Genomic DNA, 18,473 nt, shown 5'->3' on the forward strand with positions numbered 1-18,473 from the left:
TCATTTTATCTTTTTATCGATAACATTCGACAGATCATGTCCTTACGTTTCTTCGCCGTGTAGAAATGGATCGACGTGATTGATTTACATAAACGCAGCGTGCTTTTGAGCGATATTATATTAGCGGAAATGTGAAATGCCGAACACGTAGAATAAAAATGCGTATTCTCTCATAAAAACGGCTTCATTGAGTTTTGTACGCGTGCTTGGCGTACTGAAGCTGATATGAAAAGGGGAAGAGGTACAGGCAGAAGGACGGTAGCGTGGCTTTTGTTCATGTGACGCGCAGTTACGATCTAGTGCTAATGAAAAGCGCATATTCGATTTTAGTTTTAATAGAGAGAATGGAACAGCCGTACGATTGCGTTTTTGCTTCCAGCTCACAAAAATGCCTCTATACTGGAAAACGCAAGTTGAAATAATTTTTTTAAGATCTGACAGTCGTATTTCAACGCTTGTTAGAAGAATATAATTAAATATATGTTAATGTCGAATCCAGCCGGAAATTTTAGGAGATACGATTACATAAGAGAAACGTCAAAAATTTTTTTAGAATATTAACATAAAGTAAGAGCTTATTTTGCAAAATAAAATTAATTCCGTAATTCGTAGTCCATTCCTCTCTTACATCTAAATAAAATCTTAGAATATCGTAATATTCTATGTTAACTAACTATGTTTGCATCTTAAAACATACGGAAAGAATGGTTTTGCTAAAATATCTAAAAATTTAGTTAGATACAAATCTGAAAATAATTTTGTTGAATCATCAAAACAATTATGTAGGACGCTCAAACTGGTTGAAATGTCAAAACTTTTTGTAGTTTTGCTCGTCAAGCTTAAAGTTTAAACGTCCTATGTATAATTATTTTAATGGTCTAACAAAATTATTTTCAGATGCATATACTAGCTAAATTTTGACATACTTCAGCAAAACCATTTTTGATGTTCATATATTTAAAACGGTCTTGAAATAAAAACTATGAATACCAGTCATAGATGTACACATTTTGAAATGCTTTCTCGAAGCTAAACGAAATGACATTAAAATGTTTTTCGAATATATATACTTTTTTAAATTACGTTTTACTTGTGAGAGCAAACGAAATGTTTGAAGTACATTTACATTATTTTCGAATATGGATATATGTAGAACAAAGCAATCATATCACATAGTTTAGCTTACACTGACTGTAATTAAAATAGTTTAGCGCCCTTTGTCGTTCCGCCTCAATAACACGGATTTGCTCGCGTGCTTATCGACCTATATTTACCTACCGTGTAGCAACATTAGAAATCTCGCGATTGTGCGAAATACATGGAAGGAACGATTTTGTGTATATACGCACGATTCCGCGAACGGAATATATGCTTACAAGCTAAAGTGGAAACATCGATTTATCAATTTACGTCAAACTTGTACGTTTTCGAATACTTTAGCTAGCCATCGGAAAATCCGAACTTTCCTCTTCCTTTCCTTTCCACCGTCGTGATTACCGTGTACAATTGACTACCATACGCGAAATGTCGCGCGCAAGTAAAGAATCTTAAGCTTTCAGAACTCCATTTTGAAAATGTCAATACGTGCATTCACTTCCAATATGACAGTGTTCGTAAGTGCACAATTTTTCGATAGCGACGTGCATCGAACGTATTTCTGATGTATTAACTGATGTATGCTGACATATACAATAATAATATATGCAATAATCATAACGCACGAAAGTATAATATATATTTTTGAATAAAATGTCTCATTTAAATCTTAAAGAGTAAAATGTTATAACCTTACACGTACTCTCAGTGATATTGGAAAAACTAGCTGTTTCTACGACTAATTTTAGTGATATACTAAAAAATTTTTTCAGTGATGTTAGAAAAACTAGCTTTTTCCACAATTAATTTTATGCGTAAAAATTCTTGCATTATACGTTATGTTAATAATAATCCTTTATTACTATCCTTGTATTAATATAAATTTTTCGCTGAAATTAATATAATTTTATAGGAACGTGGAAAATGTATATTGCGCGCGCGTTTTATAAAAAAAAAAATTATTCGACTATTCGCATAAAGCTGCAAATTTTACCGTTAAAACAAAAAAAAAGTATTTCCTTTCCTCACATTTAGTTTTATATGTCAGAATTTTCGAGATACGATCTACGTATTAATTCGTCATTTGAAATAACAGGTTTTCCATTAAAATTAACGCCCTTCGTATGAGGTCGGAACGTGGAAAATTTACATTGCTCTGTGAAAACGTAATTCAACTACCTACGCATGGACGCAGCAAAGAGACAGATTGCCGGTGAAATGTAAAAAACGGCGTTAACAAAATAGGAACGCAAGCAAAAACTCAGACACGAAAGATATGCAAAGGGGGCATGTGCTTTTTTTGTTGAAATCCCTCTCGGGCGTGAAGAAAAAAGGAGGAAGTATTGCAGTCTTGCCTATTCTCGCGGTGTTCTTCATATAAGTGTCTCGTGATGGGCCAACTTTGTTATACATGTGACGAAAAACAACGTGCGGCACAGGAATATGAAATGGCGCGCAGTCAAGTTTGTAACTTAATCGCATTTTGTAGCTCGTATAAGTTTCTAGAATGTCGATAGCCACACGACTCTTTTCTCGACTCTCTCTCTCTCTCTCTCTCTCTCTCTCTCTCTCTCTGTAATTTATTCATAAACTTCTTTTATAAATGGCACCACGACGTCACAAATAACTGTACGTATCTATTTATCTGCCACGACAACTTTAATCGTCCCGCGCGTGTTTCATTTCACTCTAAAGTCTAAAGAATACTATATAAGAATTCATGATAGACATCAGTCAATGTACGTATATGTGCGAAAAATATTGCATACCTAATAGACAGGCTTTTAATACTGCGTCTAAGGCTGTGATGTTTCGAGTCGATCCATTTCTGGTAAAAGTTTCCGGCGTAAGAGTATCGCAGACGAGAAATATTTTTAGCACTGACAGTCGATTTCGCGATATACCAGAGATAAAAGTGGCACTCGCGAGCTACTATGTGCATATTACAAGACTAAAATTGTACGTCTCTTCGATATTGAATGGACTTAGTTCAGCGTGCTAAAGGTATTTTCTAAAGCTTCATCATTCAAATTTTCTCTTAAAGAGCTTAAAATAAACTTCAAGAACGGTTCTCTTTACCATTACTTGTATTCCACGCTAATATTATTAAAATCGTATTATATTAAACTTTATTGGTTATTATAATAAGCGAGATAACGTTATTAGAATATAAAACTACATTGGCTTTAGAAAACCTTCAGTCATTATTAGGATATTACAGAACGCTATTATGCTACATCTCTTCCATCCTCATTCCTAATCTCTTTACGAAGTTTAATGTAGAAAGGTAGCATTGATTCAAACGGTCGAGCCATACACTCAAATTCAAATAAATTTCACACACATCTAAGTATTTAATTGTACCACGTACACTGCGAGAAGTGTTTGGTATTGTATGCTATAATTGCATGGTAAAATAATTACGGTTAGGAGCTCCTGTTTTATTACTGTTAGAATGTAACAACAATTTATATATTTATAGTTCAATCAAAGAAAAATACATACTTGGCATATTAAAAATGACTATAAATTACATTTAAATTATGGTTCAAAATCCGCTTTCATCGAAAATAGAATTCTTCCTCTTATTTGAGAGAATTATTCCTATCGGTTTAAATTTACTTCACTTATAAATTATGATGAATGTAACCATTTTTTCTCTCTGTGTACTTGGCATTGAAATAATACTCGAAATATTTATCGTTGCGTTATGTCTTTTACAGAAGTAAATAATTTTGCAGTAACGAGAAAGGGAGACTGTCTCTTTACTTACCGTTTTGTCACCTAAATTTCGTACTCGACAATTGAGCGTCGCTGTTTTCCCGACAAGGGCTGTCACGTTGCGAGAGACCGAAACATCAAAGTACGGCCCTCGATCGAGCGGCTCCGATGCACGATTCTCGTGTGTCCTGTGATCGGCCGTGCATCGGGTAGGTCCTTGCACTTTAACCAAATACAATGTTGTATCTATCTTATTTTGTTAGTGAAACTAGCATGAGACACTTTAACGCGGCAAGGATCGCGCGGAATGTTGTAATTTACATCACTTGAAAAGATCGAGAAGATATATTATCACCGTTCCATTCGAGCGCATTGGAGTTACCGTTAAAAAGTTTCGTTTTCCAGTCAATTAGGCGAATTAACTTCGGATCGGGATATTATACTGTGTCTCTGTAACACTCCCCGACAAAAAGAGAAGACAATTCCCCAGATAAACGTTTCAAAAGACGCCCTTATTTTTCAAAAGTTCTTTAAAAACTTTTTCAGACATTCGTGGATTCCCCTGTATCGCTTGGAGCCGTATATGCAGCGCGTAATAAATAACAATGATTTATTAAAGCACATCCCGCGAAGTAGTAGTTTAGGTCGTAGAAAAAAGTTGTATTATATTCCCGGGCTAACGGTGTTCTTTAATTCTTATTACCCGTTCTCTGTTGCAAAATAACATAAAATTAAACACACGTTGCACGCGTAATACGAAAATACAAATTATTCGTGTTTTACATAACAGTTTTGCATATTAATTTTAGAGATCGTATGTGATAAACCTGCAAAAACCGATAATAAATATAATTTACCATTTACTCTCGGTTCTTTGACAAATGTTTTACAATAAAATCGAATCATAACACTCTAAAATAACACTGTAAAATAAAATAAATTTTATTTTTTATCAAATTTTTTTTATAACTTTTTAACGCTATTGTCGGAAGAATTTTTGTAATAGAAGGTCTTTCTTTGTAACTGTAAAAAGAAGCTAGACCTGCAAGATCGTGGTAGTTAAAAACAATGAGGACATCTTTCTTAAAGGCTGGAAGGAGAAGAATTTATTTGAGACAGAGAATGTCCGATTGAAAGTATCTACCTTCTACGGGTTAACATCATTGGAAAAATGGTACATTAGAAAATTGTATGTTCATTATTTCTTTCTACGGAATCTGTTAATATTAGCAATTAGCAGGAAATTGGCAGATTATTCCTGCCAACATTATTTCTTGTTAAACTTGAAGTCGATCCCTTCTTATTGAAAATGTCGGAGGTTGCTATCTCTCCCACAATTTCTCAAACTTCAATATTGAATACCTTAGCAATAAAAGTGGAAAAAAGTTAAAATCTTTTTTGAAATAAATTCAAGTTATAGGACGAATAATGTTCCACTAGCTATTTGCGTCTCTGAGATTTAAATCGCACAAAACCTTTCATTTACATAATTCAGGAACTTCTGGTTTCTTTATCATGATGTTTTATAATCAATTTGGTTTTATCTCGTTTTCTCCTTCAAGAAAATTATTTTGCATGCAAATTTCCGTAAAAATGTTTATTCTTTCTTTCATAAGAACACGATGTCTACCACTTTTCGTATTTTTAGCTTCCTCTTATCTCTTTGCCCTCTCAAACCCCTTTTTGTATCTCTCTTTCTCTCTTCTGTGACATCAGAAGATTTTATAAAGTTTACGAAAATATTCCATGTATGTCCTGAATATTAACAATGCATGTATGTTTTTCACTGAACGGAAATTCGCGTTTGCACGAAACATCGAATTACTATATTCAACATTTATCTGTAAATGTAATTGTATCTCAATTCAATATCACTCTGTGATGTCCCCGTATTAGATTCATAAACAGCTATAAAATAGCCATATCGTAAATCGACACTGTGTGAACTCTCCATTACCCGTTTATCAAGTTTCCTAACGCCGTGAATCGTTCATCGTTCACAGCAAAGTTCGTAACTTTGATCGGATGTTTTCCATAAATATATGTAGCCGTTTATACACGAACGTCAACTTGAAGATGAGTATATCCTCCGTCTTCCATTAATAGAGAAAGTGTGTAACAATGCGAAAGAACTTTTTATATATAAAAAACGATATTATATGCACATAAGAAACGGGATATATAGGGTGTAGCGTGTGCGCATTTTCTTGCGCAATGGGAAAATTTCGCTTGCGATATCGGTAATGGAGTCTTCGAATCTGATAAAACTGTCGTCGGAAAATCGTGCGTTAAAAATAAATGTGGCTCCAAAAGGGTAACTTTAAAGGGATGCAGGTAGTTGCGCGAGTAAATATTTACCTCCCCGCGCTTCCGTGGGATTTGCACGGCCCCCGCATACTCCTTGGTTAAAATACATATCAGAATTTCCACCCTCTCGGTTATTTTCTTCTGTGCTCTACGGTTACTTTCGCAACAATGTACAGTGGATTTAATTTCTTTCCTTGTTTCTTATCACGTCGCATGTATACATTCAGTTCATTTTGTAGTAGCAGCGACTAATTGCACGTTTGTTCAGTTCCACGCAGTCTCAAAGCACAATCCTAATTTAATCTTAAGCCAGGACTAAAAACCATCAATGTTGGATACGCCGTAAGAACGTTCGTATCGTCTTAAGAAGTATCTCAACCTAGTCCTATTATAAATGGTTTTAACTTTTGAACTTTTACTCAATTGTGACTATTTGACATGATTCTTGCGCATGAAAAATATCAGTTTACCATTCTGTTTTAAATTTCGTATTTTCATTTATATGCGAAAAGTTATCTCATAATATGCGCATCGCAATTTATTTTATTTTATTTTTTTCGATTTTATCTTTTTTCTGCTTGTACAAAATAGATACAATAAATATTTATTTATTTATTAATAGAAAAAGAAGCGAATAAAAGCGTGTCATATTGATTTTTTAATTTCCAAAATTATTAATTCTCGTACCGTTCGTAGCGTAAAAACGGAAAAACAAGTTACATATAAATATTTTTGTGCGAATGAGAGTCAATTAAATGGCGCTCGGAGGTCGATGAAATTTCTGTCTGAAGAATAAAAATTCAATACACAGCGGTCACCATAGTATCGCTTACTGTTGAATGAACAGTAAGGCCAAGTTAAGCTAAAGGCCGAAATTATTAAACCCATTGAAAATTTTACGGTCTTCGTTTTAGTACAATCCTGCAGAAAATATAAATTGGATTGGAGAATACACGTGTAGCGTATCTTTTTCGGTAACACTGAAATACGATAAACAGATTTAGAACAGATATTTCACATCTACAAAGACATGAGAGTTGCTTGCCAAAAGAAGAACATTAAAAAGGGTACTTTATACACTGCACGATACAGAAATTAAAGTTTATGCTCGCATTTTCAAGTATTCTTTTATTGACTATGGTATATCATTATGTCACGATATTATAGCTGTCTCATTACATTACCAGTACATGAGACTTTCGGGTTAATTGCTGCATAAACCCGTATTTTGGACAAGGTTAATGTTAATACTAAGTTATTACGAAGTTAAGACTAAGTTTGGGAGCTAACTAAACCCACTGTAATATACCGTTGGCATTCTCCACCGAGCTGGGTACATAATATTACATTGCCCGGCTTCTCACATGAAAGGGATAAGATATTCAGTGTGTATCACGAAACAGTAAAAAGACTAAGTTAAGACATGCCGCTCGAACCGTACGTGCTTCGCGTAATATCATTAAACTATTCTGAAAAGAAAAGGAGTATAGTTAACGTGTACTTTACTCTTGGTAAAATCGTAAATCTAATATTCCCGCATCCCGTATTAATCGAACCGAAAACATGTTGAAGCAAATACGGTGGGCGCAACGGTCAAGAACCGTTTGTCGGGTGAATGACCATCGAAGAATATTTTTGGATCTGTACGAAGTGTAATGCATATTTTTAGGAAAAATCATTATTTTAAATTATTACGTAATTATAAATTAAAATCGTTATTTAAGGAAATTTATCGATCGTCCGTTAATTTTATCACAATACATTTTTCAGATGAAGCTAACAATGTACGATTACGAATCTCAAACGTTTAAGTTTCACGAATTCCGAATCTTTAAGTTTCCGGCGCTTCCCTTCTTGTGGTTATCTCCGAAACTATGTGTAAAAAGAGAAAGAAAGAGTACGCGAAAAACTGAAACTTATTAAAAGCCAAGAAAATTTCTCGCACGTTTTTCAGACCAATGCAAATTACACGAACAGAATTAATATATAGAGGCTAACGAGCGGAAGCGATTTCATTTGCGTGATAAAATTAACAAAATTGTATTACGCAATATTTATTAATATATCGCAATTTTACTAATTTATCGTTCGCGTTATTCGAGACTGTTGAATGTTTACTGCCGTATTTGCCTAAATGCGGATTTCGCTTCCAATTGTACGATGGGCAGAGATTTGGCGTGTGCCGTCGATGTCGGCGACATGCAGGTGATTGACGACATGACCGGTCAGGCGATTTCCGAACGCGATTTATTCGACTCACCCGAAACCAGCAGACCGAGGGTCAAGATTAGACACCTCATTTTTTATCTCTCATAGTCGTTTTGGAGTGCCGGTCGATTTCTTCCTCGTGCGCCGCGATCTCCGATAGATCCTCGAACGGGATGGCGATTGCCGCAAGCTTGTTGCCGCAGTTGTAAAATGACCCGCGAGTTCCGTATTTTGCACGCCGAAATTGACAGTAACGTGTGCCGGAAAGCGGAATCAGGACGAATTTATCGGATAAATCGACGGTTTCCAGTTTTTCTTGCCTCCACGCTCCATGGCATCGTTACGTCGCTGCTTCGTACTTGCGAATCTATCCCAACACGATTTCTCATCGCGACGGCACGATCGTTATTTTCATCTCGCGTTCAGCCCGCATAAGTCCGTTCTCTCGAGCCCGCTTAATTCGCTAACAGCCTCGCAATGATCTAGATTCGCGTAATTGAAAAGCGCCGGCGGGGCGTGATACGTGCATCCCTCCGAATCTTTGTCTCTCCCTGTCTTATCGCACTCTCGGCGAAGTCACTCGTTGATCGTCGCTCGCCGTGCCATTCAAAGTACGGAAATCAGCGGTGTTCTTTGGTTCTCCCGAAGGTATAAACTCGAGTCTCGATTCGTTTCACCGTCTCTTTTTCACTCTATTTGATTTTCCGGCAAATTTGCCGGTGTAAGACCAAAGATCGACATCGACGAGGCAGAAAGCCGACGCTTCCCGTTCCGGAGGAACGAACCGCGTTGCCGCAAAGAACCACGCGATCCTGTTTCCTACTGTTTCCTGTCGGCGACAGGCGTGTCTCCGACGCGTCGTGGCGCCGATCGAGCGGCCGGTCGCGCGACGACGATCGACACGCGGTGCTGTGGTCCCTCTCTCTCGCAAAAGGGATGATCTCGGATCGGCGGGCGCGGGCGGGCCGATCCGGCTGACGAAGAGTCAACTCGTTGCACGGATAGCCGAGCGAAACTGAAGAGAACTGACAGTGCGTGTGCAACGCGGCTTTGCGCGGCCCTGCGCGGCCCGGGAGAGACGCCCTGCCATCTATCCTCGCCACACGCCCCGCTCTCTCGTCCCCTCACTAGGGGTGCACTGTACGAGGAGATGAGGGTGATATCCCTGGCGCAAGCGTGTATCTCTCTTCGTTTTATCGTCGTCGTCGTCGTCGTCGTCGCCACCGTCGTCGTCGTCGTCGTCGTCGTCGTCGCGCAACATCCTGCTCTCTTCTTCCCTTTTCCTCGTTTTCTCTCTCTTTCTCTCCTCCCTTCTCCCGTTCTCTCACTCTCCCTTCGTTGCCACAGCATCTCTAGCCGGGAATCTGGAAATCGAATGCCGCCCTCGCGAGATACCACGGCGCCGATTAAACTTGGCAGTGGATCCTATAAGATCCATCCGTGTTTTTTCCCTTCCTTCCCGCTCTACCGTTCGTATACCGTTCGGTACCATTTCTTATTGAGTTTACGATTGTTGGTCCAGTCGATTGAAATATCTCCAAACGTATGGAAATTGTATGCGTGTGTACACATGTCGCGCTGTTGTTCCTCAGTATTACACTCCGTTTTATAAATAGTAGGGGAGCGATAGGACGTCGGCGCGTAGAATAAAAACAATTTAAACAACATACGTTGATACAATTTTTTTATGCCCTCCTTTTGCTTTTATTATTTCTATTGGAAATTTTGTATCCTCGAAAAGAAACTTAATAGTCCAATATTATATTTAGAAAATTAAATATTAAAAATTATTAAAATACGAATTAAAAGATCGCATGGAAATGATTAAAAATTATGTAAAATATTGCAAATGTTCTTCATTATATCGAAATATTATATTAAGCATACGAAAGTAAAAAAATCTTTCTCTTTTGAATTTTTCATTATATTTGCGACTTTCAGCATGCTTCTGTATATTTCTCATTTCAAATTAATCTCACAAGTTCGTTTTATTAGCTATTAATTAACTGGTTTATTAACTTCCATATAATTGTTTGTTTTTAATCTTCTGCTAATACAAACTTGCCACAGCAATTAATGGAACTCTTATAAATCAGTTAGCGCGATGTTAAGAACGATAATAATTACGTATGCTGTGCGTTTACGACTGTTACCTTGATGTAGTTTCTTTCTTTTAGTTCTTTTATAAAATAAAATATACCGTCTCTGTCTCGTACGAAAAGAGAATATTTCATATCGTTTCATCCTTTTCTTGCAAATTCCTTAAACCGCGAACGCGTTAAAGACGAAGGATTGGAGGCAGCACGAAAGCTTTCGCGACAACAAATTCCGCATTTAGTTATCGATGCACCACTTAGTCACGTTTCGTGCTCTATTTTGCTTTCATTTTTTCCGAACGCTTCGTGTTTTAGGCCATTTTTGCAATATTGTTTGCCAGCAAAGATCCTATTCCCTTTGCGCCGCGCTACTGGCGTTGCATCCCGTACTGCAATATTCCGCCCTTTGATCACTAATCGGCTTATTAGCTCGATCCTTTTTCTCGCTGGCGATCGATAGTTACTTTGCGTTACTACGCTACTTTACGATTTTCGCTATTCTGCTTCACAGCGCGCAAGTACCGTAGCGAAATATAATCAGTCGACAAAAGCTTAACAGACAAATATTCAATAAACAAATGCCGGTTCGAATTAACAAATAGGTTAATAAATTCCGAGAGAAATTCGATTGTGCTTTGCAAGTTTGCGAAATTGTCAGAAAGGTTCGTGCTCATTAAGCGTATCTATTGCTTTGAAAGTCTGTTGAATGTTATCTCTATATATTCCTCTGCGCCTCGTTCACGAAGAGTTCTTTTTTTTCTACAATCTAAAACGGCGATGTTTAACAATTGTTACAGCGGAGCACACGATGAATGCAAAGCGAGAAACAAAAGAGCAGAGTAATTGTAATTTCTCAACTCTTGTTTTAAAAATGAACGCAAATGTCAGTTTCTTCTAAATCAGAAACAGGAATCGCTGTGAATTTTAACAGGTAAATATATGTGTATTATTTTTAATTTTTTCCTTATTTGCTGACGCGAGTAAAATATATAATCACTCAAAGAGCCCATAAACTAAAAAAACAAGTAATAATCTGCTGTTATACAAATTTTAGTGTTTTATTTATCAGAAGTCAGTCGGCGTGTAGCGGAAATTGTTCAATTAAATTATGTATATTTTGTATATGTATATATATCTAAAATACCATATAAAAATTAGATATATTTAAAATTATTCAAATTATATTTTTATATAATTTAAATCCTTATATCTCAGGAACTACTGCTTAAAATTAAAATTTACAAATAACTTTCTTACTTAATTTTTCAAACATTTTCTTGCTATCATATTTGAACTGCGAATTTTAAGATACCCTATACATATATATTGATTTCTAGTATCAAACTAGTACACGGAGAATTTTTTTTTAAAATTTACCCTGAAAATATGACAGTCGTGGGACAACACTGTATTTCGGAGAATTTGAATGTAAATCTCTCTCATTCATTAATAAAACTACTGAAGTATAAAATAAATTTGATCAATTTTTAGCACTGAAGTGCATGGTAAAAATCTTTAAAATATTGTATTGTATTACAACTATCATATTTTCAGGGCAAATTTAAAAAAAAATTCTCTCCGTATAATATTTAAATACATATAAAATAAATATGCGGAGAATGGTAAATTCATTTTTATTAAGTCTTGATCTAAATTCAGTAAAGTATATATTTAAAAAATTAATATATTTTCAAAAATAAATTAATAAAGTAAAAATAAATAAAATAGAAATAAATATAAAATTAAATAAAAAGTATGTATGCATATATGTACTTACTCTCTGAATTCTTTGGAGTAGAATCTCACTCTAAAGAGTGAAAATGTATCGTCTTGAAAAAGAGTGGCTCAATTTTCAATCTTTAAGAGTAAGAGATTTCACTCTTTAGAGTAACAATTCACTTTAAAAGATTTAGAGAGAGAGTATATAATGAAATAATAAAATGGAAAATATGTACCAATTACGCAATTGTTCAGATAAATTTCGATCAGAATTATTGCGTTTTCCCTTATAGAAAACACAATAGAAATGTCGGAAATAATAATTGAACAATTCAGATAGGAATCCATTCCGAATAATTCTACAATACACGCTGAAGGCACGTATTATTACTCTCTAATAAAAAGAATAAACAAACAAAATAAACAAATGTGGAAAGAGAATAAAATCGAATCTATATGTATATGTATATAAAGGAAATTTGTTTTAAAATCGAATTCACATTATTCGACATATAATCTATCGATAGGCGATTCAATAATATTCGAGAGATCGAAGCGTGTGTTGGAAAGTAGCTTTGGTTATACCATAGGTTATGTTGCCAGGATTGCATGCATCGTGTGCAACTGTAAGCAAATAATTTAAATATGATATCAGAACGTAATATTAGGTAGTTCGTAAGTGACAGTTCAAGCAGTTACCTTAACTTATAACTTCGTACGAGAAATAACACCGTTTACAACGTAAGTTAAGATGTATTGTGTTTATGAGTAACCTCTAATTCTAAAAAACAAGCAAAAACGTTTTTATCAAATCTATTTTATTATTTTCTCCTCTGAAGAAGATGGATGAGCAAGCGTGTCCACGGTGTAAAACCACCAAATACCGAAATCCATCGTTAAAATTGATGGTAAACGTTTGTGGCCATACATTATGTGAGAACTGTGTGGATCTACTCTTTCTAAAAGGTTGATCTATTTCCATGATTATTATATTTTATTTAATAAAGATAGAGAGTGTAATTTCAATAATGCTTACATTTAATTAAATTATTTAGGCTCCGGATCGTGTCCAGAATGTAAAATCCCACTGAGGAGGACGAACTTTAGAGTTCAAATGTTTGAGGATTCTATGGTTGAAAAAGAAGTGAATATAAGGAAACGTATCCTACGAGATTTTAATAAAAGAGAAGAAGACTTTGTCACATTAAGGGAATATAATGATTATTTAGAGGAAATTGAGACTATAATATACAATCTGGCTAATAACATTGATATAGTTGAAACAAACAAGAAAATAGAGCAGTATAAAAAAGATAACAAAGAACAAATAGCGAAAAGTAAAGCTAAACTTGGCAGAAACGAGTACGAACTAGAGGAGATGATAGAATTGGAGAAGCAGAAAGAGGAAGAAAGAAGGATAGAAATTGCAAAGGAAGAAGTCGAGACAAAGAAGAAAAAGATTCGCGAGAAGGAAGCTCTGATCGACGAGCTAACGTTCTCTGACGCAAATGCCAAAAACATCGTTGAATCGTTTGCTTCCGCAATACAGACGCAAAAGGAGGAGGCGAAAGCCTTATCCTCCGTTAGAGCAACTCAGTTTAGTACAGGAATTAAATTTGGTAATCAAGGAAATCAGAATTACACAGTGCCAAAGATAGAAGAAGGACCTCTCTATTCTTACACGCCTATCCGGCAACAGATAGAAGGTCCGTCACCACCCAACTGGCGAGAACTCCAAGCTCGTGGATACGTTTCACACATACGTAATGAATGTCAGGTTGAAAGAGCGGGAGGATTTAAGGCACATGTCGCATGCTTACGAGCATTACAGGAAGCAATGGCTGGTCTCTATCATAATCCTTCGCAGCGACAAGCAGAATTTGCAACTGTATGACTATACAAGACATTTTCAAACAACAAATGTGATATATCCTTGTTTGTCCTAATTTTTTAATAACATTAAATACTATTTTAATCAGTTGTCAGATTAAGAATTATTATTTCTGTTCGTCATATAAAATACACGTCAATTTAAAATTTGTCATACAGTGACAGTGCCTTGAGTATAAATTGATGCGAATGTGACATGGTATAGCTCAAATTACCAAAGCACTTCTGTCATGAAAGAAATTTCTGCTTTGTTCAATGTATATATATATATATATTTCTCATTTTTTAAATAATTTTACTGTTTATTAGAGTAAAAATAAATCTTGTATCGTTATAGTTAGATTGGTATGCATTCTTTTGTGATTAGATAGGAGAAGAAAAGTGTGTGTCTCTTAATGAAAACGTATTATGTTACGCTTAACAAAAACAACGTAAAATTTATATTGTTACTAGTGTCGAAATATTGTGTAATATATGTACATAAATATGTATTACATAATATATAATTCTGCAAAGAAATTAAATTTTTATGATATATACGTGATTGTACGTGTCGGTGTTGGTTGCATAAGATTATGTATTTATAAGATAATGTATTTATAAGCATATTTAGAATAATTATTAATTTATCTCGATTTGTAATAATTTATCATTATGTCATATAAATTGCATATAGATATAAAAAATACTTGTGTCAAGTATATGATTACGTACGTATATTTACCGAATCCTTACCCACTGTTGCTCTTATAAATTGCCTATTAGGCCCGCAGATGGCAGCGTTAGCCTCATAATATATTAAAAAAGATCACTATAAAAATATAGATGTAAAAAGCATATTTTTTGAAAAGAGAAATAAAAAGTTAATTTATTAGAAAATTTGACATCGTAAATGTTAACAAGGAAAACTGTAAATTATCTTATTATACTGAATATATTACAGATAAATACGTAAGAAAAAATTAAAATCATACACATATGTTAAAATGTGATTAAATATACTTATACGTATAAAGGAAACTAAATTTTATACACTATAAGAAAACATAAAGTTATAGTACCTGCAAAGTGATCTTTCTGCAATAGCTAAAATATTTGTTTATTTTTCCAAATTTTCAAACTTCCCAAAAATTTTGATTAAACAAATGTGAATAATTAGTACGAATTCAATAAATTAATTAAAATACATAATAAATTACATAATCGGCAATATTTTACATCTTGACAAAGCGGTCCCTAGACGCTTAATATTGTTATATAATTATTTTGTATAATATTAATAATGCTTTAAACAATTCAAAGTAAACAATTTGGAAGTTGAATATAGCACCCAGACGGTAAATAATATTGTGCGATATCAAATATTGTGCAACAATATTGATCATTTAAGGTCTGCTAATAAATTGAAATTAATATCTGTAATCAAATTCCGTTCTGCTATTATGTCTTGAAAGTACAAGATCTTTAAATGTTTTATGTTTAGTGTAAATATAACATAAATTTCATTTATTTAAATTAAAATATATTTTTTAAAAATACCGTAATAAATATTAATATGCGTTATTGATTATCATAGTTATTTCGCATACATACGTAACTTATCTTTCCGTTATAATTCATAATGCTATTACAAAGGTTGGAAGTAGAATGATTTTAGTAAATCAAAATTTCATGGAAAATTATTTTTATGTTTGTATATAATAATAAGATACACAATTAACACACATATCTTCACAATGCTAAGATTATATCGGGTTTAATTCCATATACTGTTATAAATTACACGTTATAACAACATGAGTCTTAAGATGTGGAACAGAAAAGTCGCGGATTGGCAGATATCTTTGTAGCGCGTAATAAAGATAAATTTGTAATTCAGAGAATAGCGACATTGATATGAATTAATATTAAATCACAAAAACATTTAAGTTGATCCCAATCACATAAAATACCAGTAAGATCCAGCTTAACCGTTTAAGGAATTTATTCCCTACCCGTTGTATAATCACATTTATACGATCCTAAGAAATTCTTTTTTTAATACTGTTTATTTTTATATTGAACGTTTCTTAAACGCGATAATTTAAGCACTAGAAAATTAAATATTTAAAATCACTCGCATTTGCTATTTGCCATCGCTTGAACAAATTTACGTACCAGCGTTATGTTTAGCGCTTCCCTCTCCCACTTTTTAATGAAACAAGAAATAGACAAGATTTTTGTAGCAATGCCCTTTTTCTCGAAAATAAGAAATTGCGAATCAAAATTTTTATATTGTTCCTTTTATATTGTCTGCATTCCTTTCAAAGAAAATCATTGTTAATTATTCAGAGTATCCCTATATGTAAGTTATTAATCATTTAATTCACATAACAAGTTCTCTATTATCTCGTTAGACAGAAAAAAATTAAGTTACGTTTCTGAATTGTTTTAATATTTACAAAATAATAGTTATAGTCAACTTTTGTTCCTAATTAATTTTTATATCTGTTAAAAGTGGCATCTTATTGAGACAGCCGAGAAAAACATTTTTGAGCGGTACACACACATGGAAAAAAAACAGCTAAAAATTTCACTGATTCAACAAATCTGCAGTCGTAATATACAGAGAATCAGTTTTCAATAATATATTATAGCAAAGTTGACAGCTGAATAACATTAGTGATTTGTTAAACCATCAAATTTTCTTAGTTATAGACGTTGAATTCGCAGTAAGCTTTAGCTTTGTTGTACCAATCTAATTAATTTTTTTCCGTGATACTTATCATATTTATCACCATACGCTAGTATGCAAAAAAATACACTGTTAAATTTTCATAATGTCAAATTATACCCAATTTGAGTTATTTTTAATCATTTCTATAGATCGCCTATTCAATATATCATTAATTTAACTAAAACATAAATAATTCCAATAAAAGGCTACGAGTCGAAACAAGCTGGTAATTGTTAATAATTAAAATCCTTGATTTAAAACAATGAAGTTTTAAACAATATAAGTTTTTACTTTAAAACCGACTATAAAAATAGATTGATTTACATTTTGACATATATGCACCATTAAAAATAACAAAATATTATCTAACTCGAGGGATTAAGTTGCCATTGCTGCTTTGATCTAACGGTACACGATTCGGAATAAAGCGGTATTTTTCAAACGTCGATTTTTGAGTTCAATGATTTTTCATCTCGAGCGACGAAACGATTCGAGGCGACGCAGAACAGCCGCGGTCGCGTTTCACGTAAGTCGGATTCGGTGAGACAAGCACGAGTCCGAGGAACGAATAGCGAGCGAGCGAGCGTACGCGCTCGCACCGTCCCGTCGCCGGTGCGCCGAAATGCTTAATTAGCGCGAGTGGAGCCTCGGAGGCTCTTCAGCGACGCAACCAATCGGTGAGCTACGAACGCACAACGACTCCGCCCACCATGAGAGCCCCGTTGCCCTTTTCCTCGTGACTACCGGCAGTACCGGCCACAGTCCGTAAGCGAACGTTCACGGAGCGTCGTCTCGGTCGTGTCGACTCCGTGCGCGACGACGACGACGACGACGACGACGACGTTTGTTCTTGCTTCGCGACTTTTCGCCAGCGTGAAAGTTTTACCAATTAAAATTCCTGAGGGCTCGTTAAATCATCTCTCATACTCTTCCGCACTCGCTCGGAAGACCGTGCGAGATTTTTCGGAGCGAGAAACGATTTATCGGACGATTTACAAGCTGATTGGCTCTGTCCGCGTTATTCGATTGCGTCGCGTAGCGGCATTCGAATCGGTTGCGCGTCACCGGAAACATGTAAGACGAGACGAGGGACCAAAGCTGGAGAACTTTCGTCCGTCTTTTGAGCACAGAGGCACAGCGCGAGAAAAGGTGACGCGGGTACCGCGAAGTGTCGATCTGCTCCGGGCGCGCACTCCGAAATCGCTTGATCCTGAACACGCTCTTGTCTCTCTCTTTCGCGCGCGATCTTCGGTGGCCGGAGATCTCACAGTCCGACGTTTCGCACGCCGCTATATCGCTCGCGTTCGCGGAAAGAACGATGCGAAACACGGACCGTCGTCGGCGACGCATGTAAGAATGCGAGGCTGAGAAGGCAGCACGAACGGCCCACGTAATCTCTTCTCTCCTTCGCGCTTACCACGAGGAGATTCGACTTCAGGAATTCGGCGGTCAGAGTCAAGTTAACAGAGAGAGAAAGAAAGTCCACACGGGATCGCCGCACGCAACAACGTACGCTCGTCATGTCAATGAGCTACCTGCTCGTGTCTTTGCTGATCGTCGCGTGGCAAAGCGGCGCGCAAGCCAACTGGTGGTGAGTCGAAATTGCAACGTATCTTTTACAGCTAAACGAACCGGAACGGCAAGAGGAATTCGTATTTAACGCGTCGTTATTAAAACGGAAGCGTGTGACACGATTATTAAGAAATTTGTTAAACCCTGGC

The 18,473-nt window shown here is 35.4% G+C and overlaps 3 protein-coding genes across 5 annotated transcripts in view; 2 read left to right on the forward strand and 1 right to left on the reverse strand.

Moving 5' to 3' along the window:
• LOC108727961 (defective proboscis extension response 9) overlaps positions 1-18,473 on the reverse strand; it is a 68,836-nt gene that overhangs the window by 8,831 nt on the left and 41,532 nt on the right. Inside the window, exons 1-2 of one of the 2 annotated variants that reach the window (XM_018456286.1) lie at positions 8,384-9,367; positions 3,869-4,038 (exon numbers count right to left, since the gene is read on the reverse strand). In XM_018456286.1, the coding sequence (XP_018311788.1) occupies positions 3,869-4,038; positions 8,384-8,423 (210 nt within the window). In that variant the 5' untranslated portion in view covers positions 8,424-9,367. Of the gene's footprint in view, positions 1-3,868; positions 4,039-8,383; positions 9,368-18,473 lie in introns of those variants that run through there. The other variant, XM_018456287.1, reaches the window with a different exon arrangement.
• On the forward strand, positions 12,737-14,125 carry Mat1 (CDK-activating kinase assembly factor). 2 transcript variants are annotated; one of them, XM_018456284.1, is made up of 3 exons: positions 12,737-12,887; positions 12,986-13,112; positions 13,202-14,125. In XM_018456284.1, the coding sequence occupies exons 2-3, from the start codon at positions 12,989-12,991 to the stop codon at positions 14,038-14,040; spliced, it is 963 nt and encodes a 320-aa protein (XP_018311786.1). In that variant the 5' UTR covers positions 12,737-12,887; positions 12,986-12,988; the 3' UTR covers positions 14,041-14,125. The 2 variants fall into 2 exon arrangements, with proteins under 2 accessions (XP_018311786.1, XP_018311787.1); XM_018456285.1 differs by having other exon boundaries at positions 12,989-13,112.
• Positions 18,244-18,473, forward strand: part of LOC108727963 (protein Wnt-4) — a 46,417-nt gene continuing 46,187 nt past the window's right edge. Inside the window, exon 1 of the mRNA XM_018456288.1 lies at positions 18,244-18,343. Within this exon, the coding sequence (XP_018311790.1) occupies positions 18,273-18,343 (71 nt within the window). The 5' untranslated portion in view covers positions 18,244-18,272. The remainder of the gene's footprint in view (positions 18,344-18,473) is intronic.

Source organism: Mycetomoellerius zeteki, unplaced genomic scaffold, assembly GCF_001594055.1.
Source record: "Mycetomoellerius zeteki isolate Tzet28-1 unplaced genomic scaffold, Tzet1.0 scaffold565, whole genome shotgun sequence".
Classification (NCBI taxonomy): Eukaryota; Metazoa; Arthropoda; class Insecta; order Hymenoptera; family Formicidae; genus Mycetomoellerius; species Mycetomoellerius zeteki.

Excerpts from the sequence above, each read along its gene's own strand:
- Mat1 (XM_018456284.1), top strand. The coding sequence starts at position 12,989 with ATGGATGAGCAAGCGTGTCCACGGTGTAAAACCACCAAATACCGAAAT. Across the intron at positions 13,113-13,201 it reads GGATCTACTCTTTCTAAAAG|GCTCCGGATCGTGTCCAGAA; the intron begins GTTGATCTATTT and ends TAAATTATTTAG.